At 45.9% G+C, this 16,710-nt stretch overlaps 1 protein-coding gene across 6 annotated transcripts in view; it reads left to right on the top strand.

Moving 5' to 3' along the window:
• KTN1 (kinectin 1) overlaps window positions 1–16,710 on the top strand; it is a 110,868-nt gene that overhangs the window by 54,106 nt on the left and 40,052 nt on the right. For all 6 annotated transcript variants that reach the window (XM_081909179.1, XM_081909182.1, XM_081909181.1 and 3 more), the window contains exons 11-19: window positions 1,315–1,481; window positions 2,567–2,635; window positions 3,362–3,399; window positions 4,927–5,017; window positions 6,865–6,933; window positions 9,023–9,060; window positions 9,190–9,280; window positions 10,667–10,735; window positions 15,535–15,569. In XM_081909179.1, coding sequence (XP_081765305.1) covers window positions 1,315–1,481; window positions 2,567–2,635; window positions 3,362–3,399; window positions 4,927–5,017; window positions 6,865–6,933; window positions 9,023–9,060; window positions 9,190–9,280; window positions 10,667–10,735; window positions 15,535–15,569 — 667 coding nt within the window. The remainder of the gene's footprint in view (window positions 1–1,314; window positions 1,482–2,566; window positions 2,636–3,361; window positions 3,400–4,926; window positions 5,018–6,864; window positions 6,934–9,022; window positions 9,061–9,189; window positions 9,281–10,666; window positions 10,736–15,534; window positions 15,570–16,710) is intronic.

Below are 16,710 nucleotides of genomic sequence, written 5' to 3'. Positions count from 1 at the left end.
GGGGGGACGGGAGAAGCGGAGTTTGGAGATTGACTTGGAAGAAGTAGTCAGTCATCTGGGAGAGCCTGCAATGTCCAGAAGACAAGAGGCAGAGGCAGGAGAAGCTGCAGGATTGAAGAACGGGAGGTGGGAGAGAGAGGTCAGGCTGGTGTAGAATCAGAGGCTTCCACACCTCCTTCTCCTGCCTCATCTCCCCTGTTCTCTTGTCTCCCAGGACCAGGAGAGGACTGAAGAGGGAGGAGCAGAAGCAGGTTATACTCGGGCATAGTCTGCCTGATTGGGTGGGGGAGATACATAAGCTGGGGTCGGAGCCTCTACATTGCAGCAGCTACCTTATTGGATGCACACCTAGGAGTACCTGAGAGATGTAGGACTGGGAGGCATGCCTTTTCCTATCTTATAAACCTTCTTTCTCCTTACATTTCCAGCACCTTTTTGATTTATACATTTTGGCTAACTTACATTTCAAGAATTCCCAAAACACGAAGTCTCACTTAATATATATCATGTGCAACTCAATATCTCAAAGCCAAACGCTCCAAATATTTCTGAAATAAGTCTATGAGAACAACTCTCGCTATGTGTACTTGTGCTGGTGCGATCCCAACAGAACTCTCAACAATGAGATACCCGGATTTCAATCTCTGTTTCTTCTGGTCGGCCTGAAAAGGAACATTACAATGGCAATTCACTTCTCCACTAAATACGTCTGCTCCAACCTCAGAATGGCACTCTGCTCTTTTTTGAAAAGGCCTTTGTTGTTGTTCTCATGGACGTATTTCAGAAATACTTGGGACTGTTTGGCTTTGAGATACTGAGTTGCGCATGTTTTTATTATTAAGACTTCATGTAATAGAAATTGTTGAAGTGTCAGCCACTATTGTTAATTAATTTTTGTAAACTATAAGTGTGTATACCTTATATTTGGTCCACCAAACTCACTCTTATCTGTCCTGTTTAAAACAAGGGTGGGCAACCTCATTTCTGAAGAGGGCCACACTTCTTTGGAATAAAGGGCTGTGGCTGCAGCCCGGTGGTGGGTGAACTTGCTTTAAAATGGCAAAATTGGTGAAGGGCAGGGCAAGAGGAAGGGCCCTTGCCCCATTGATCGGCTAACCACTGCGGGAAGCAGAATACTGGAAGAGTTGGACCCTTAGTACAATCCTGCAAGGCCGACATTTTATCTTACTTTTCTGGAGTGTGCACTCGGTAGCCAGCCTGGTGCCCTTTCAGTCCAGAGGGAGAAAAAAGTAAAAGTAACTTTGCTAAGTCTTCAGTTGCCTATCAGTCCCCATATTGTTCTTCTCGTGGCAGATGTGCAGAACAAGATTGTGGCTAAGGACAATGAGATCCAGAGTCTGCACAGCAAGCTCACTGATACGATGGTATCAAAGCAACAGCTGGAGCAAAGAATGATGCAGTTAATGGATGCAGAACAAAAGAGGGCGACGGCGGAGGATTCAATACAGAGGCAGCTTCAGGTATGGCTCGTATCTCACCCACTCAATGCGCCTTCCAGTTTCTCGGGTTTTTCTTTACTACATCAGAATGGTGGAACTCCTTTCCGCTTTACAGGCAGATAGCTTGTGTTTCCATGGTTAACCCATAGCAGTGCAGAAATCCAAGTGCGCCTCCTGGCTTTGGGGATATCCATCAGCCGCTTCCTTCCAAGCTCAGCAAGATGCCTCCTGCAGGATTAGAACACCAGAGGTTCTGAGCTTGTGACAGATTCTGCGCTTTAGCATGCGTTCTGTTTCCACCTTCTAGAGACCATTCTAGTGACCGTTTCACTGGTCAAGCTATGTGCCACCCCCTCCAGCAAAAGTGGTTTGCAGCAAACCTTAGCTAGGTGCTCTTTCACGCCCACCCCTGTTTTATCATGAAGTGCAAGATGACACAACACCATCTACTTCTAACATCCCTATACCTTGCTAATCTAGTGTGAAGACATCATTGCAATGGCTTACAGACAACTGAATTCAACATAGGTGAACTTGAGTGGCAGTGGCAGCACAGCGTAATGTTCCAGCCACCCAGCTGCTGGCTCAAAATATATATTTTCTAAATAAATACATGTTCTCTGCCTGAGTGAGGCCAGTTGAGGGGCAGGGGCAGGCTGGCCTTCCTGGGCAAGGTGTTCTCAGAAACACCAGGTGCCACCTGGTTGCTGCCTGTGTCCTCTGTTGACTCTGTATGACCTGGAGGTGTGTAGGTGACACGTTTTGAAAAGGGCTTGGGTGGAAACTACTCCTAAGGCAACATTAAACAATGCAATATCGGGTACAATGCCAATTATTCAGAATCCAGTAAGCATCCTTCAAATGGCTTATGATAGCTTCAGCAGCTTGGATTTTGTTTTCAATTTCTCCCTTTCTTTTTCTGTAACCATGATGCAAACTGGGGCAACTTCACGATATATCCCGGTTTAACCATTTAAGCAGAATAATCCTAGTGGGGCTGGGGGGAACAGTCCTGTGTTATCCTTTTTCCTGTACAAAGCCATTTCAGAACAAAGTGTTCCTAAAGGTGCTACCTGCTTGACTTTTTGCATCTCTTTTTCCAAAAGGAGCTGATGGAACAGAACGAGGCTTTAAAAGCTCAGCTTCAGAAGTACCATTCCCAGATGGCAGTCCAGGTATGGAAGCATCGGAATGGCTCGTAGCTGTCATTGCCGCCTCTTCCTTCTCCTTTGCCTTCAGAGCTAATGCCAAGTACCTTGTAACTGAACTGGTATGGCAAGGAATGCCAAGAGCAGCTCAGTGCCATAGTCTACGTTACGATGACACACGGCACGTTCGTGCATTCATGTGGGGTGGAATTCAGCATCGCAAAATGACAAATGCTCCATCTGCACAAGCATTTCCACTTGACAGAACAACCCCCTCTCTCCACCTCTCGCAGCCTCCTGACACCCTCTCCCGCAGCCAGGTGTCCTTGCAGAACTTGCTAGGTAAAGGCTGTGCATGGTAGGTTAGGTAAAGGCTGTGCCTGGCTGTGCCTTGCTAGGTAAAGGCTGTGCCTTGGGTAAGTTGATGAGACAAAGGCCACTGGGAAAAGGAGGGGGTTTGAAGGCAGGGAGATATGAAGAGCCCCTCTGTTTTTGGAGACCTGAAACAACTGTATCACGATTGCACAGTCAGGTCCTGGCTGGGCTTGCTTGGAGTAAGACTGGTGTTGAGCAGGGTGGCTCCATTTTTACCTAAAGAGATCCATTTACAATGGATCGAAGCCTCCTTTTCGATCTGGTTTCTAGCTTTGAAATACGAAGCTTTCAAAGACCCTAAATGCCCTTAAACGTGGTGATGCCTGATCAAGTGTTCAATTCAGAATACCAATTTCACCTGCATCTTCTGTCTTTCAGAGTTCGGCATCAGCCCTTGCAGAAGAATTGCACAAGGTGTAAGTATTATTTCATTCCTGGGTTTGTTATTTGCTTTGGTGTGTAGGCACTTCAGTTATATAGAAGAGATTTTTCTTGGAGGAAATGTTGTCATTTCCAAAAACCGTACCCGCCATTGTTACAGATTCCCCTAAGAAGCCATAACCATCTTCCTAAGGATTTCCCCTCCGTGCTTAACATTTGCAGTACATTGTATTGTGTGTTGTTTTAGCAGGAGAAATTAACTCAGCCCCTTCATTTTAAAAAATAATAAAACGAAATACCCTCTTGTTGTAAGATTCAGTTGAGTGACCATGAGATTTCTGAGTGTGGCGGTGGGTGAGGCAGGCTGTGGGTGTGGTTAGAATAGTTCTTGTGTATGAAAGCTTTTTGAAGCCTGTTGCACAAAACCCCAAACCATGCATGAAACTGCCTTATATGAGATTCAGATTTTGGTTCCATCTCTGCTGGCTGCAGTGCTCTGATGAGCATCAGCTATCCTAGTAGTCTGGCAGAGGGGGGTCTTTTATGGGAGTTTAGATTTTTAACTGGGTATCCGGCAGAAGCGCTTGAAGAGATTGTGGAGCAGGGCTGATGAGTCCAGTAAGAAGAGACTCCTGGGGAGAATCGTGAGGACTAAATAGAGAGTCCTGGATGCTGATACCTAGTTATCGATATGCTGATTTATTTTTTACAAAAATACTCCAGCTCTGGTTCTCCCCACCCCCGTTTGCATTGATCTTCTTTCTTTCCTCACATCTGTATGATTAACTTCCCTGTTGCAATATGTTAACCTGACACCACTTCACTTATGCAACATGGTAGGTGAGGTTCGGCCCTGAGCAGAGGCCAGTGGTTCAGAGGGGAAGCTCAAGCTTTTCTGGGGCAGGTTAGTCAGACCTGCCTTGCTTTTTGCCCTCTGCCCTGTGAGAAGGAAGGTCAGAAGCAGAGACTAAGTGAAATGGGGTCACAATAACCTCACAGGGTTCACCCAAGTCACCATGGGAGTGGCAATGGAAGGACACTGTCCTATGAGCTGCCCTGCTTCCGCAGCGGCCTTGAGCTTCTGCTCTTGACAGTGGAAATAGGGCATGTGCTGATAGGAAACCATCGCCATGGATTGACTCTCTGCTCTCTGGCTCTGCTGGTTTTGGTGAGCTGTTAGTTTTCCCGGGAACTGTCTTGACCTCTCAGTAAAGTATTCTGCATTGCGGATTGCTAATATCTCTTCCCTCCCCAACATACATCAGTATTAGGTTCTGTAGCAGTCCTTAAAGGACTGGATCTTGCGATATCATCACCCTGGTCATCAGAAGCCGAAGTGCAGAATTTTGGACAAGTCATGCTGGGTGTGCAGCTGCAAGCTGTGTGCATTTTCTTTTCGTTTACGGAGGCCCTGCTGCTTGCATTTCTAAAACCAATAACTTACTGATCGTCAACTGCAGTTGAGCAGATTCTCATTACCTCTTTGTCGGCTCTGCTTGTTGTGATGATAACATTGCTAATGGAGGGATGCCCTTTGATTTTGTTTTTTTTTTTTATTGCAGGATTGCAGAAAAGGATAAACAGATAAACCAGGCTGAGGACTCGTTAGCCAACGAACGCATCAAGCTAACCAGCAAGGAGGAGGATCTCATGGTATAGCAAAAGCTCAAGTGTTGTGTGTGAAAAGTGGAGGCTTTGATGATGGCAATGATTTCATTTCTATACTGGCCTTCGTCCGAAGATCACAGGATAGTTTGCAGTATAAAAACACAAAACCACATACCACAATAACACCCACCCACCCCAAAAAAATAGTTCTTATTGAACCTGATGTAGCATGTGTGTTTTAATCCTGGCACGGTAGATTAAAATAGTGGCTGCACAGATGTTATATATTTATCTGAATAAGCTATTTGCCTTCCATGCAAAAAGGAGACCACCTTCCTCCGTCCTCTCCCTTTGCCAAACATCACAGACGTTGTGACTGAGTCGTGGTGGGGTATGGCTTTTCTCCTTTCCCTCCTGTCCTTGCACATCTCAGGCTTGCGGTTTTCAGCAAGGGAAGAAGTGGCCAGAGGACCTGCTGCTGGTTCTGCTTTGGTTCCGAGACTCCCAACATTTCCTACTCCCTTGCTTCCAAGGGCAGAGATTTGCCCGAGCAAGTGCAACTGAAGTGATGAAGAGGGAACGAGTTGCAGCAGATCTAAGATGGCTGGAGCAAACCTCTCCTAAACTGTCCCAGTGTGATCTGTTTCCTCTGAGGTTGTAGTACCTCCTAGTCCTCAGCCTCAAAAGTCAGATCATACCCGTGGGTGTGAAGTGGGGCAGGGTGGGAAATTGCTTAATTTCCAGGGTCTGGGCAACCCTTTTACAGTGTCATTTTAAAGGACGTGGTACTGAATAATCTGTTCGTTTGCAAGTGCACAGGTGGAATGGGTATTGCAAAGGCACCAAAGGAAATGCATGCAGGGAGAACTAAGATCTGTGGCGGCAGCAACCCTGCAAGCTCAAACTCTACAAAGATCTCTTGGGAACTCAGCAAGCCCTTCCAAACTCCAGAAATCCCTCTTTGCCCTCCCCTGCAAAGGGGAGTAGCAGAATGAGGTGGTTGAAGCCTGGGGAGATGATCTGTGCCCCTGCAGAGGGATATGTTGTTTTCGAATGCTTCCTCGTGGTGTTAAGTTATTGTATTTTTAATATTTTGTTGGACGCTGCCCAGAGTGGCTGGGGAAACACAGCCAGACGGGTGGGGTATAAATAATAATTTTATCATCATCATCATTAACTCCCTGCATGTGTAAATGAACAAACAATCTTGCACATTGGAGCAAGCCCATCTTGTTCCCTTCTGGGCTAGTTTTCCGGAGGGTGTCCTATTTGTTTTTTGACATGCAAGGGAGCATTCAGATATATTTGGTCTATGATCTGAAGCGGTACAGAGCATTCTACTGTCTCATTTTCTCACTTGTTAGCTCGCTTGGGCAAGCTTTGAATGTTAAGACAGCAGGTGGTCTTCAAGCTAGCATGGAAAAATTGAGAAATAGGTATACAAGCAGAATTGCTTGCCCTCCATCTTTTCTAGATTTCGAAATCTAAGAACTGGGAATATATTTTGTGGTTAGGATTTATTGGTCATCTGTCTACAGAAGAAATAAATAACTAAAGTGGTCTTTCTTAAAAATATATACATATTTGAGGGATGCACTAAAAGTTGCATCGAGTTCACTGTTTTTAAACTGTGTGAAATAAACAAGTAGCAGCACAACTGCATAAATCTGCCCAATGTTGGGAAAGTAGGGGAGAAGATGGGATTTTAATCTGCCTGTGGAAGGAGATGAAATGAGGCTGTTTCTTAGCAGGTACGTGGAATATATGTTTTGATTGCTGCAGATGAGGAGCTCAAACTGAGATTGGTGCAGTTGAAAATGTAGAATTGGTCTTCATGGCTGGGACTTTCTGGCCGCACCCTGTAATGTGACACCTGTTTCTCCCCTCTCCAGGTTGTACAGAACATGAACATGTCCCTCAAAGCAGAAGTGCAGAAGTTGCAGGCACTCACCAATGAGCAGGTTAACAAACCCATATTCATATCTTGACAATACTGTGTTCTGCCATTCCACGGACAACACTTGAGTATTATTTGTGCTGAGTAATATTTGTGCTTATCATAAATTAAGGAAAACTGGCTCCAAATGTAAAAGGTGGGGTCATTCAGTGCCACTTGGGAATGATCTAAACTCAAAAGTACTTAAGGTGTGCTCAGTTAGAAGCACAGCTCAAGGGGGTAAGTTTCATCTCTTATCTGCTGTTCTTTGCACAAAATCTTGAAAAGAAAAGATTTAGCTCACACCCGACCTCACACGTAGAAGCCCCTTTTCCCTGCAGTCAGAAACTTAGGGGCTGGTTAGAGTTGATCGTTAGTGATAGGGGCATTTTGCACATGCTCTAGAGCCGTAGCTCAGATTTTGTGCTGCACATTCAGCCCAAATGTGTATTTAAGCCAGTGGCGTAGCGTGGATTGTCAGCACCCGGGACAAGGCAAGTAATTTGTGCCCCCTAACCCGTGGATTTGCGCCCCCTAGCCCTAACCCCCAGATGTTGCGCCCGGTGCGGCCGGCCCCCCCTGCACCCCCCACGCTACGCCACTGATTTATGCATAGTATATAAATGCAACAATTCTTTATCCAGCCTAGGCCTACATTTTGCTTACCTAAACTTCTTAAACAAGAGCTACTGGTTTTTGACCGCCTGGAAAAATCTAGTGATTTTTGTTGCTTAGGATGATCCACCTTTGCCCTGGACCCTCCTCTCTTCCTCAATTCCAAACATCTGCACAATTTTTTGTTTTGTAATTAATCCACTGCTACTGCTAACAAATTGTGATAAGAAATCGTGCTTGCCCTGCCTAAACAGATGAGACAATTTTAGATCTAGGACTTTCGAGGGAAACGTGAAGGCAACAGTTGACTATTTAGTCAAGTAAACAAAAAGCAGGAGTGGAGAAAATCTAGCCCTCCCTATGTTGTTAGACTTCAGTTCCCATCAGTCTCAGCCAGAATGGCCAGTAGTCAGGAATGATGGGAGTTGTAGTTCAGCGACATTTGGAGGGCATCTCCTTCCCCACCCCTGAAATAAAGTGTTGCACAATGGGAGACTCTTGTTCTCTGTCCTTGTGGGCTTGAACAGAGGATGGTTCATGCTAAGGCCACGTGTAGCAGACTAAGGAGACCCAGGTCTTAGATCATCTCTCTGCCCTGGAGCACGCTGAGCAATGGCGCACCTCTCACTGTTTCTCAGCCAAAAATAACTTGCAAGGTTACACATACTTTCCATCACAGTTTTGCTTGCTGCGTCTGGCGCACAGAGTATAAAAGACGAATGTGCTCCTCATTCACCTATGGGCACGTGCGGGAGAGCTGCAGCCCAGTCGGGTTCCACGCCCATGTCTTACTGATGCTAAAGGGCATGTGTCTTATCATTCGTGCTTTCACATCTTTGCAGACAGAATCTGCGTTAACTGCAGCAAATGCAAGTGCCGTACAAGGCGTTGAGCCGCCATGGGGAATTAAGCACCTGTTTGTGGATTGTTTCATTGCAGGCGGAAGTTTTACTGTGTTCGTGGCTTCAGCCTGCTTTGAAGCTCCTCCAGCTTAAGGGGGAAATCCTCCTTTTTTCTAGATTGCCGCTTGAAGGCATTTTCATAATATCAGAGTAATGGAGTTGGTGCCCCAAGACTGGAATGACTCTCTGCCCGTTCGTGGGCAGATATCTTCTTCCCCGCCCCCCCAGCTCTGTGGCATTTCCTTTAATGCAGTCATATACATCATTATCCAGAGCAACGGTGCCCTGAGCATTTTCACTTCCTAGCCTGTTACCTAATATAAAGTGCTTTCTTTCCTAGATTTGAAAGCATCGCTGCAGAGCACAGTCTGATGAGCAGATTACTGAGCATGTGGCGGTGCCTTTTTCGGAGATGTGCAAAACATGTGTCTCCCCACCCCTTTTTTTCTTTTTTGCTTGTGGCAGAAAACGAGAGGCACAGCAAGAAGCTAAATTTCATGGGCTCAATCTTGGCTTTTTAATGTTGGATGTAGCCGTGTTTGCTGACTCTTGCTGGGATGCAACACACTAAATAGTGCTAATCCTCTTTCTATCTAGGCCGCTGCTGCGCATGAGCTGGAAAGGATGCAGAAAAGGTAAATAAACAAAGAGTGCCATCTGATAAGCCATTGTTCTTTGGTTGTTATGTGCTTGCTTTGGAGTGGGCTGGGCTTTGTAAGGGGGGGGGGCTTTTTTCCTTTTTAACCTTTTGCCCTGTTTTCCAGTACTCAGGCCAGAGATGAAAAAATCAGAGCACTGGAGGAGCAGCTTCAGGGACACCATGCCAAAGCTTCAAGTGCAAAAGAGGAACTTCAGGTAGAGTGTGTGTGTGTGTGTGTGTGTGTGTGTGTGTGTGTGTGTGTGTGTGTGTTTGTGTGTGCATTGCCTAGAGCAGCCTTACTCACAACAGGACAGCTGACAACTTGGCAGCAGGACTAGGAAAGGCACAGGAAAAGGTGCTGGATGGTAGTGTAGCAGCACAGCATCCCAAAAACAAATGGAGATGCGGATTGAAAAAATTGCTGTCAGTGATGCAGGAAAGAAAAGTGAGGTGTCTCATCACAAAATTGTGGCTCAGTATGAAGCGAGCAGAGGGGCACTGCAGACCCCAGTGATAAGGAGCTTCTGAAACGAGTGGGGATTTCAATATGAACAAAAGTATGCACTCATACTTAGCGTCTCTCCCCCCCCCCCATGCTTTTACTCCAGATCAACTGTTTTTCCTTATTTTTATTTTTAATCAGGAGACTTGAGGTCTAAACCGCATGTTGCGATATTCAGTATTTTTTAAAGTGTGCTTAAACTGAACTCTTTTATTTTGGGGGGAAAGTAGCTGCAGGACATGTGATCTAGACTATGCTCTGATCCAGATCAGGCTTGCAGGGTTCCCTGCTGGAGAATGATCATACCCAGAGGTGCTGCTCACAGCAGTGCTGCTAATAGAGGCAAGGTTTTCTCCCAAATGCTAGATTTGCTTCCACTTGCTAGACCTTAGGGTGTTTTTTGGGAGTCCTAGTTTACCCCCTTCCCTAGTTTATTCTGGTTCTTCCTTTGAGCATCCCTCCCTTCCAGCTCGATGCTGTTGAAATGTGATCTCCTGCATTCAGGAAGAAGGGCCAGAGCTCACTGGTGGATCATCTGTTTGGCATGCAGAAGGCCCTTGCCTCAATTCCTGGCATCTCCAGGTCCAGGACCTTCCTTCCCCTTCGGAAGCAGCTCTTCATGAGTTCAGAAGTGCAAGCAATACTGAGCTAGGCAGACCCAGTGGTCCGATTTGTCATAAGGCAGCTTCATATGTTCAGTGTCTCTTCCCACCCCCCAAGATCAAATTTGTACTTCCTCCCCTTATTCCTTCTGCTCCATCAAAGCTCTTTCCCCTGTGTTCAAAGCACTTCACATAGGCTATTCCAGTAAATCTGTGCCCCTTGGGATCGCCTGGAGCAAGCTGGTATCGCCATAAGTGGGTTAAAGCGAAGACCCTTCCCAGAAGTGCTATCATTATAATCATGGTGGCGATCCACCCTTTTCAGTTCAACGGATAGATAGCTAACCCGAACAGGGATCAGGGCTCTCTTAACATTTCTGCCAATTGCTGTTCGTCAGAACCACCGTTTCTCTTCCAATAACACAAAGAAGATTGCAGGAGCAATGTCTGGGTACAGAATTCCGAACTGACAGCGCCGTCTGGTGATTTCATTTCAGGTTCTAAAGGATCAGAACAAAGCGCTGCAGTTGGAAGTTCAGAAGCTGCAGGCTCTCTTGTCTGAGCAGGTATGGCAGGCAAATTGCTGCTAATAATACTATCTTTGTTCAGAAACGGCTGTTGATGTAGATGCAGCTGATTTGAGGGTTGGATGTGGGAGCCAGCAGGGGCTTAAAGGATGTTTATCCTGTGTCTTCTAGTTGCTTATAGAGCTGAGTTTGGAACTACTTCTAGGTAGGATGCCCTTCTCCCCCCTACACACACACGAACAACATCACACCTGAGAAGGGAGGTTATATGCTCAGAAATCTAGTATCTAATTCGAATTCCGGAGCTGTCCTTGGTGGTGGACAATACTTGCTTGGTTAAGTGAGCTCCACGCCCCAGTTAACTTCTTCAGTATTTCAGGAGGACAGGTTGCAGATCCACACCCAACTCACATTTAAAACACATGACTTCCTCCAAAGAATCCCGGGAAACCGTAGTTTGCCAAGGGTGCTAGGAATTGTAGCTCTGGGTAAAGCTGTAGCTCTCAGGATCCCTTGGGGGAAATCATGTGCTTTAAATACATGGTGCAGATCTGCCAAATAGTTAAGCTTCAAAAATCATTTAATTTTTTTTGAAAAAGTGGGGCATAAACGTTTGTGCCTGCTCTTGTCCTTTGCTTTTGTATCTAGATTGGTATTATTTGATGCATGTTTATGCGTGGTGTTTGGAATAGACTGGTAACAGGTGCAAGATCTTGACAATTTCACCATTTATTGACAATATTTTATGCTCCTTAATATGCACGATCCATAAGCCGTTTACGTAACGCTGTATATTAATGTTAATTATATGATATATTAATTGGAAAATAAGATTCTGGTCCTCCATGGGCATGGTTAGAATGTGTGCAGCAAAAAGCATCCCCTTATAATAGCCAGTCTTTTTCTCTTAATCATACAACTTCAGGGTAGGAAGCAGCCAAATGGATCCCCTACTTCATTTGACCACTATTTCTTCAATTGGCCACTAATTCCTGCATTGGAAGTGGTTGGACTAGATGATTTGAGGTGTCTTCCAACTCTACGATTCTATGATTCTTATCCTCTCACAATACCATTATGTCATGTGGGGGGGGGGCGGAATTGGAGTAGACAATCCGAAGCACCGCATTTTTCGCTCCATAAGACGCACCAGACCACAAGATGCACCTAGTTTTTGGAGGAGGAAAACAAGAAAAAAAATATTCTGAATATCAGAAGCCAGAACAGCAAGAGGGATCGCTGCTTTCGCTGCGCAGCGATCCCTCTTGCTGTTCTGGCTTCTGGGATAGCTGCGCAGCCTGCATTCGCTCCATAAGACGCACACACATTTCCCCTTACTTTTTAGGAGGGAAAAAGTGAGTCTTATAGAGCAAAAAATACGGTATACAAAAACGACACATGCACGTTGAGAACATGCAGGCCCAACAACTCTTTGGAACACACTTAATAGGCTTTTCCTGCTTCGCGAATGCTAGCGGTGCTCTAGGTTTTCAGTAAGGGATGCCTTTAATTGCTTATGCCTCCGGCAGTACAGTATTACAATATTCAGATGGGTGAACAGTGCTGTGATAATCAGGGTTGCTGTTCCCTCGGCCAGGGTGGAGAGCACCGGCTGCTTGTGTTATCTACTAGATCTTGCTGAGTAGACCAGACATCAGTGGTAGGCCTTTGGTACAAACCATAGCTTTGCTCTTTGCTTGGATAACGAGAGGGTTTGGTTTGCGTTTGAGGCTCAGGGCTGGGAATGGAGATGTTGGGCTTCCCTGCTCCAGATGGCAGCGCATAAGCCACTCTGATCTCAGGCTACGTGACCTAGAAATGGTTGTTTTGGTGCAGCTCCTGGAAAAACGGAATCCACAAAGGACTAGAAGGGCTGCTGCCAGGGAGCATTTTGGGAGCAACAGCTTGCTTAGCTCCTTCGGCTTCTTTAATGTCTTTGCCCTTTACTTCTTGCCACTAAGGAGCAGCCACATTTGGGTGCACGGATCCTGCAAATGCAGCCGACCAAGTTGGCTCTTGCCAACGTCTATGGAACAATATCTCATTGTAAGTAAGTGGGAGATGTCTCCAACATAGTCTTACTCAGAGTAGACCCATTCAAATTACTGGACCTAAGTTGCCCGTGTCTGTCAGTTCCACTGGGTCTTCCTTGATCTGCCACAGAGCTCATCGTTTTATTTACTACAATAGTTTATAACTCAGGGGTCGGCAAAGTTTTTGTGGCTTGGGCCGGTTCACGGTCCCACAGACGCGCATGCACAAATGCTGTTTCCAGCGCGGAGGAGGTGTTTGCAGCTTTCCATTGGTTGGAGGAACTTTCTGCAGCCAATGGGAAGCCAGCCAGCTTCGCGGAATGCGGTCCCCGCTCTGCTCTGCGCCGGTTTAGCACGGCCCACGGGAGATGACCGAGCTGGTGGCAGGGGTCCACGGGCCTGTTAAATGACCCCCATGGGCCGCTTGTGGCCCATGGGTCTTAGGTTGCCGACCCCTGGTTTAACTGATAGAACTTGCACTGAGGAAGTTATGCTAAGAGTGGGGTGGATGTAATTTTGGGGTTATAAAGAGCTGCTGTGCAGCAAGTCGGTTGCAGGCAGAGGTCATTCTCAGCCCCCCTCTCTGAGGTGTTTTGACCCAGGGGAAGCCAGCAAGGTGCCTTCGGATGTTTTCGGCTACATCTCATATCCCTATTCAGGAATTATGGGAGCTGCAGTCCAACATCCGTAGGGTACCACATTGCCAACCCTTGGTTTAAGTGGACATTTGTTGTTTAGTCGTGTCCGACTCTTCGTGACCCCCTGGACCAGAGCACGCCAGGCACTCCTGTCTTCCACTGCCTCCCGCAGTTTGGTCAAACTCATGCTGGTAGCTTCGAGAACACTGTCCAACCATCTTGTCCTCTGTCGTCTCCTTCTCCTTGTGCCCTCCATCTTTCCCAACATCAGGGTCTTTTCCAGGGAGTCTTCTCTTCTCATGAGGTGGCCAAAGTCTTGGAGCCTCAGCTTCACGATCTGTCCTTCCAGTGAGCGCTCAGGGCTGATTTCCTTCAGAATGGAACGGTTTGCTCTTTTTGGAGTCCATAGGACTCTCAAGGGTCTCCTCCAGCACCATAATTCAAAAGCATCAATTCTTTGGCGATCAGCCTTCTTTATGGTCCAGCTCTCACTTCCATGCATCACTACTGGGAAAACCATAGCTTTAACTGGACATGGTGAGGATCAAATCTGGAACCTCCTGTGTCAACAGAAAAATGGCAGGGGAAAGAGTCTCTTACAGATCACCAAACATGGCAGACGGACACCTAGCATTCTTTTGGCAAAAAGCTAAAAGCTCCAGAGGCTACAGAGATGATGAAGGAATATTTCAGTAGTTCTGCAAGACAATTGAAGAATTACGTGGAAAAATGGAATCTGACCAAAAAAACTTGGCACTAGGAACAAATTTCTAGGAAGCTGGGACTGCAAGGGGCTGAGATAATTCCTCTAATTGAAGCTCCTGTGGATGGGAAGAGTAGCAGAACATTGGTTGCATAAAGATAATACCTCAACTTGGAAGAAGTAACAGACAGAAGGGAGGGTTTATATGTGCTTCCTAGGATTGTGCAGAAATTGTTGAAACAGAAACTGGTACTGCTTGAGAATGTGAAATCTTGAGAACTGGAAAAAGGGGATTGCTGAACAGAATCTCCAGCACTTAAGAAGTAGCCCGGGAGGGAGCTTCACTGCATTGTGTAATTGCTTAGCCCTTCATATGTCCAGCAGAAGCAGAATAAATCATGCAAAGCTCTGCTAATTGGTTAGATTTCAATTAATTTTCTAGTTTCTCTTAGTGCAGAGCATACAAAGTTCTGGTTGAAGGAAGGGCAGGATTCTGGGAATGGGGGAAAGAGCAGAAAGGTTGCAACATCTTGCGTTCACGCTATATTGGTTTAGCCAGGAGTGCAAGGGACCAAATCAGAATTGCTGAAACACAAAATAAATTTATTTAAGTAGTAAAGGATGTTTTAAAAATTCATTTTTCTTTGGCAAGTGGCTCTTATGTGGAGGCAATAACCTTACATTTATTACAGAAAAGGGGGACTTTTACGTCTTAACAAAGGAAAGTAGGTGATGTTGCTTACAAGTAATCTTTTTTTAAACTGGAGACTAGCTCATTGAATGAATCAAAGCTTATTTTGTCAAAATGATAAAATAGTGTAATAATTACAAGGTGAGGAGAAATGTCGTTCAGAGGATTTTGGTGGCTAGTATCTAAGGCAGGCATAGGCAAACTCGGCCCTCCAGATGTTTTGGGACTACAACTCCCATCATCCCTAGCTAACAGGACATCAGGGATGATGTTTGCCTATGCCTGATCTAAGGGTACAGAGACTGGGTGAGGTATTTTAGGAAGTATGAAAGCATCTCCTTGTCTCCAGGAAGCCCTTTTCTGTCCTCTCGTTCTAAAGTTATCTTTAGCATAATGGGTCACTTTGCTTTGAAATATTAACTGTAACGGTGAGAGCTGAGAACATGTTCTATTTGGCTTGGATAAAAGCGGCAGTTCCAGAATTCCTGCTTAATAGGAGTCGGGATATCTGGGCCATTTGTACTGCTAGGCAACGCATGGCAGTTTTGGAGCATCTTTGAAAGAAATCTAATCACCTTTTAACATGATTATTATCATGGCTGGGGAGGGGGATTTTCAGCTTCAGACTTTCTAACGTTTGACGGCTTTTCTGCATCGGCGCTTCAGATAATCAGCACAAATGCAAACAGCCGGATTCTGAGCAGCTGTCTTGCTCACTAGAGCTGCAAACCAGCATTAAGCATGACTTTTCTCTCTTTCTCTCCTGCTTTCAGACGAATAAGGATTTGTTGGAGCAAATGGAAAGAAGGTAAGAGCTGGAGTAGTAGGTAGCCTCTTGTTTATTTCACTAGCAAACTCCCCCCCCCAAGCAAAAAGAACAGCTAATCTTTTTAAGAATAATACCATTTTTTTTGCTCTATAAGACACACCAGAGCATAAGACACACCTAGTTTTTGGAGAAGGAAGACAAGAAAAAAAAATATTCTGAATCCCAGAAGCCAGAACAGCAAGAGGGATCGCTGCACAGCGAAAGCAGCGATCCCTCTTGCTGTTCTGGCTTCTGGGATAGCTGCGCAGCCTGCATTTGCTCCATAACATGCACACACATTTCCCCTTACTTTTTAGGAGGCAAAAAGTAAGTCTTATAGAGCAAAAAATATGGCAAATCTGTAGGTGTTTTGTGCTAAGTACCTGCAGCCTAGCAGGGGGTGTCAGGAGCTCAGCTTACACTCGAGTAGGACCCTGGCAGAGACACATGCCCGACTGGGATGTTCCCTCGCTCCTGATCTTTCGTTCGGGAGCTTCAAAAGCTTTATTCTGCCCAAACATCACAGCAACTGATGCCAACAGACACGGCACACTTAGGGATCTGCAGAGTCTGTGCCGTTCATGTAACAGACCTCAGCAACTCAGCATTTTGGCTAATCTACTTTATTTACATATAAACACACACGGAGCAATGCAGCATGGCTCCCCCTCTCTCTAGCATCAGACAGCAAAGAGAAAAAGAACAAAGGACAATAGTCCCACTTCACAGAACACAGTAACACAAAGATCCTGTCTCCGTCACTTCCCACTCTGTGGTGTCAAAACATATGTGTTTTGTGATAGACAACAATCCCATGACTGCAATCATGGAGCAGGAATTCTAACGGGGAAGACCCCATACCTCTGTGCTAAGGTGCATGCTTGACATGGGGAAGGTCCCAGGTTCCACCCCTAACATTTCCAGTTAAAAGATTTTCAGTACCTGGACTGGGAACAACTGCTCTGCTGAAGACACCCTGAGAAGCATTGTCTGCTAAATGAGACAGTCCTGGCCTAACCGAACTAGCGGTCTGGCTCTCATTTTAAGGCGGCTTCGTATGTTCTTGCTTGCTCGCCACCAATGCCCACTGGCTTCAGCAGGAAACAAGCCCAAACAGATGAACATAGATTTGTCGTCCTGG

Source organism: Podarcis melisellensis (genome assembly GCF_964234715.1).
Source record: "Podarcis melisellensis genome assembly, chromosome: 1".
NCBI classification, from domain to species: domain Eukaryota; kingdom Metazoa; phylum Chordata; class Lepidosauria; order Squamata; family Lacertidae; genus Podarcis; species Podarcis melisellensis.
This window is presented reverse-complemented; position numbering and strand designations above follow the sequence as displayed.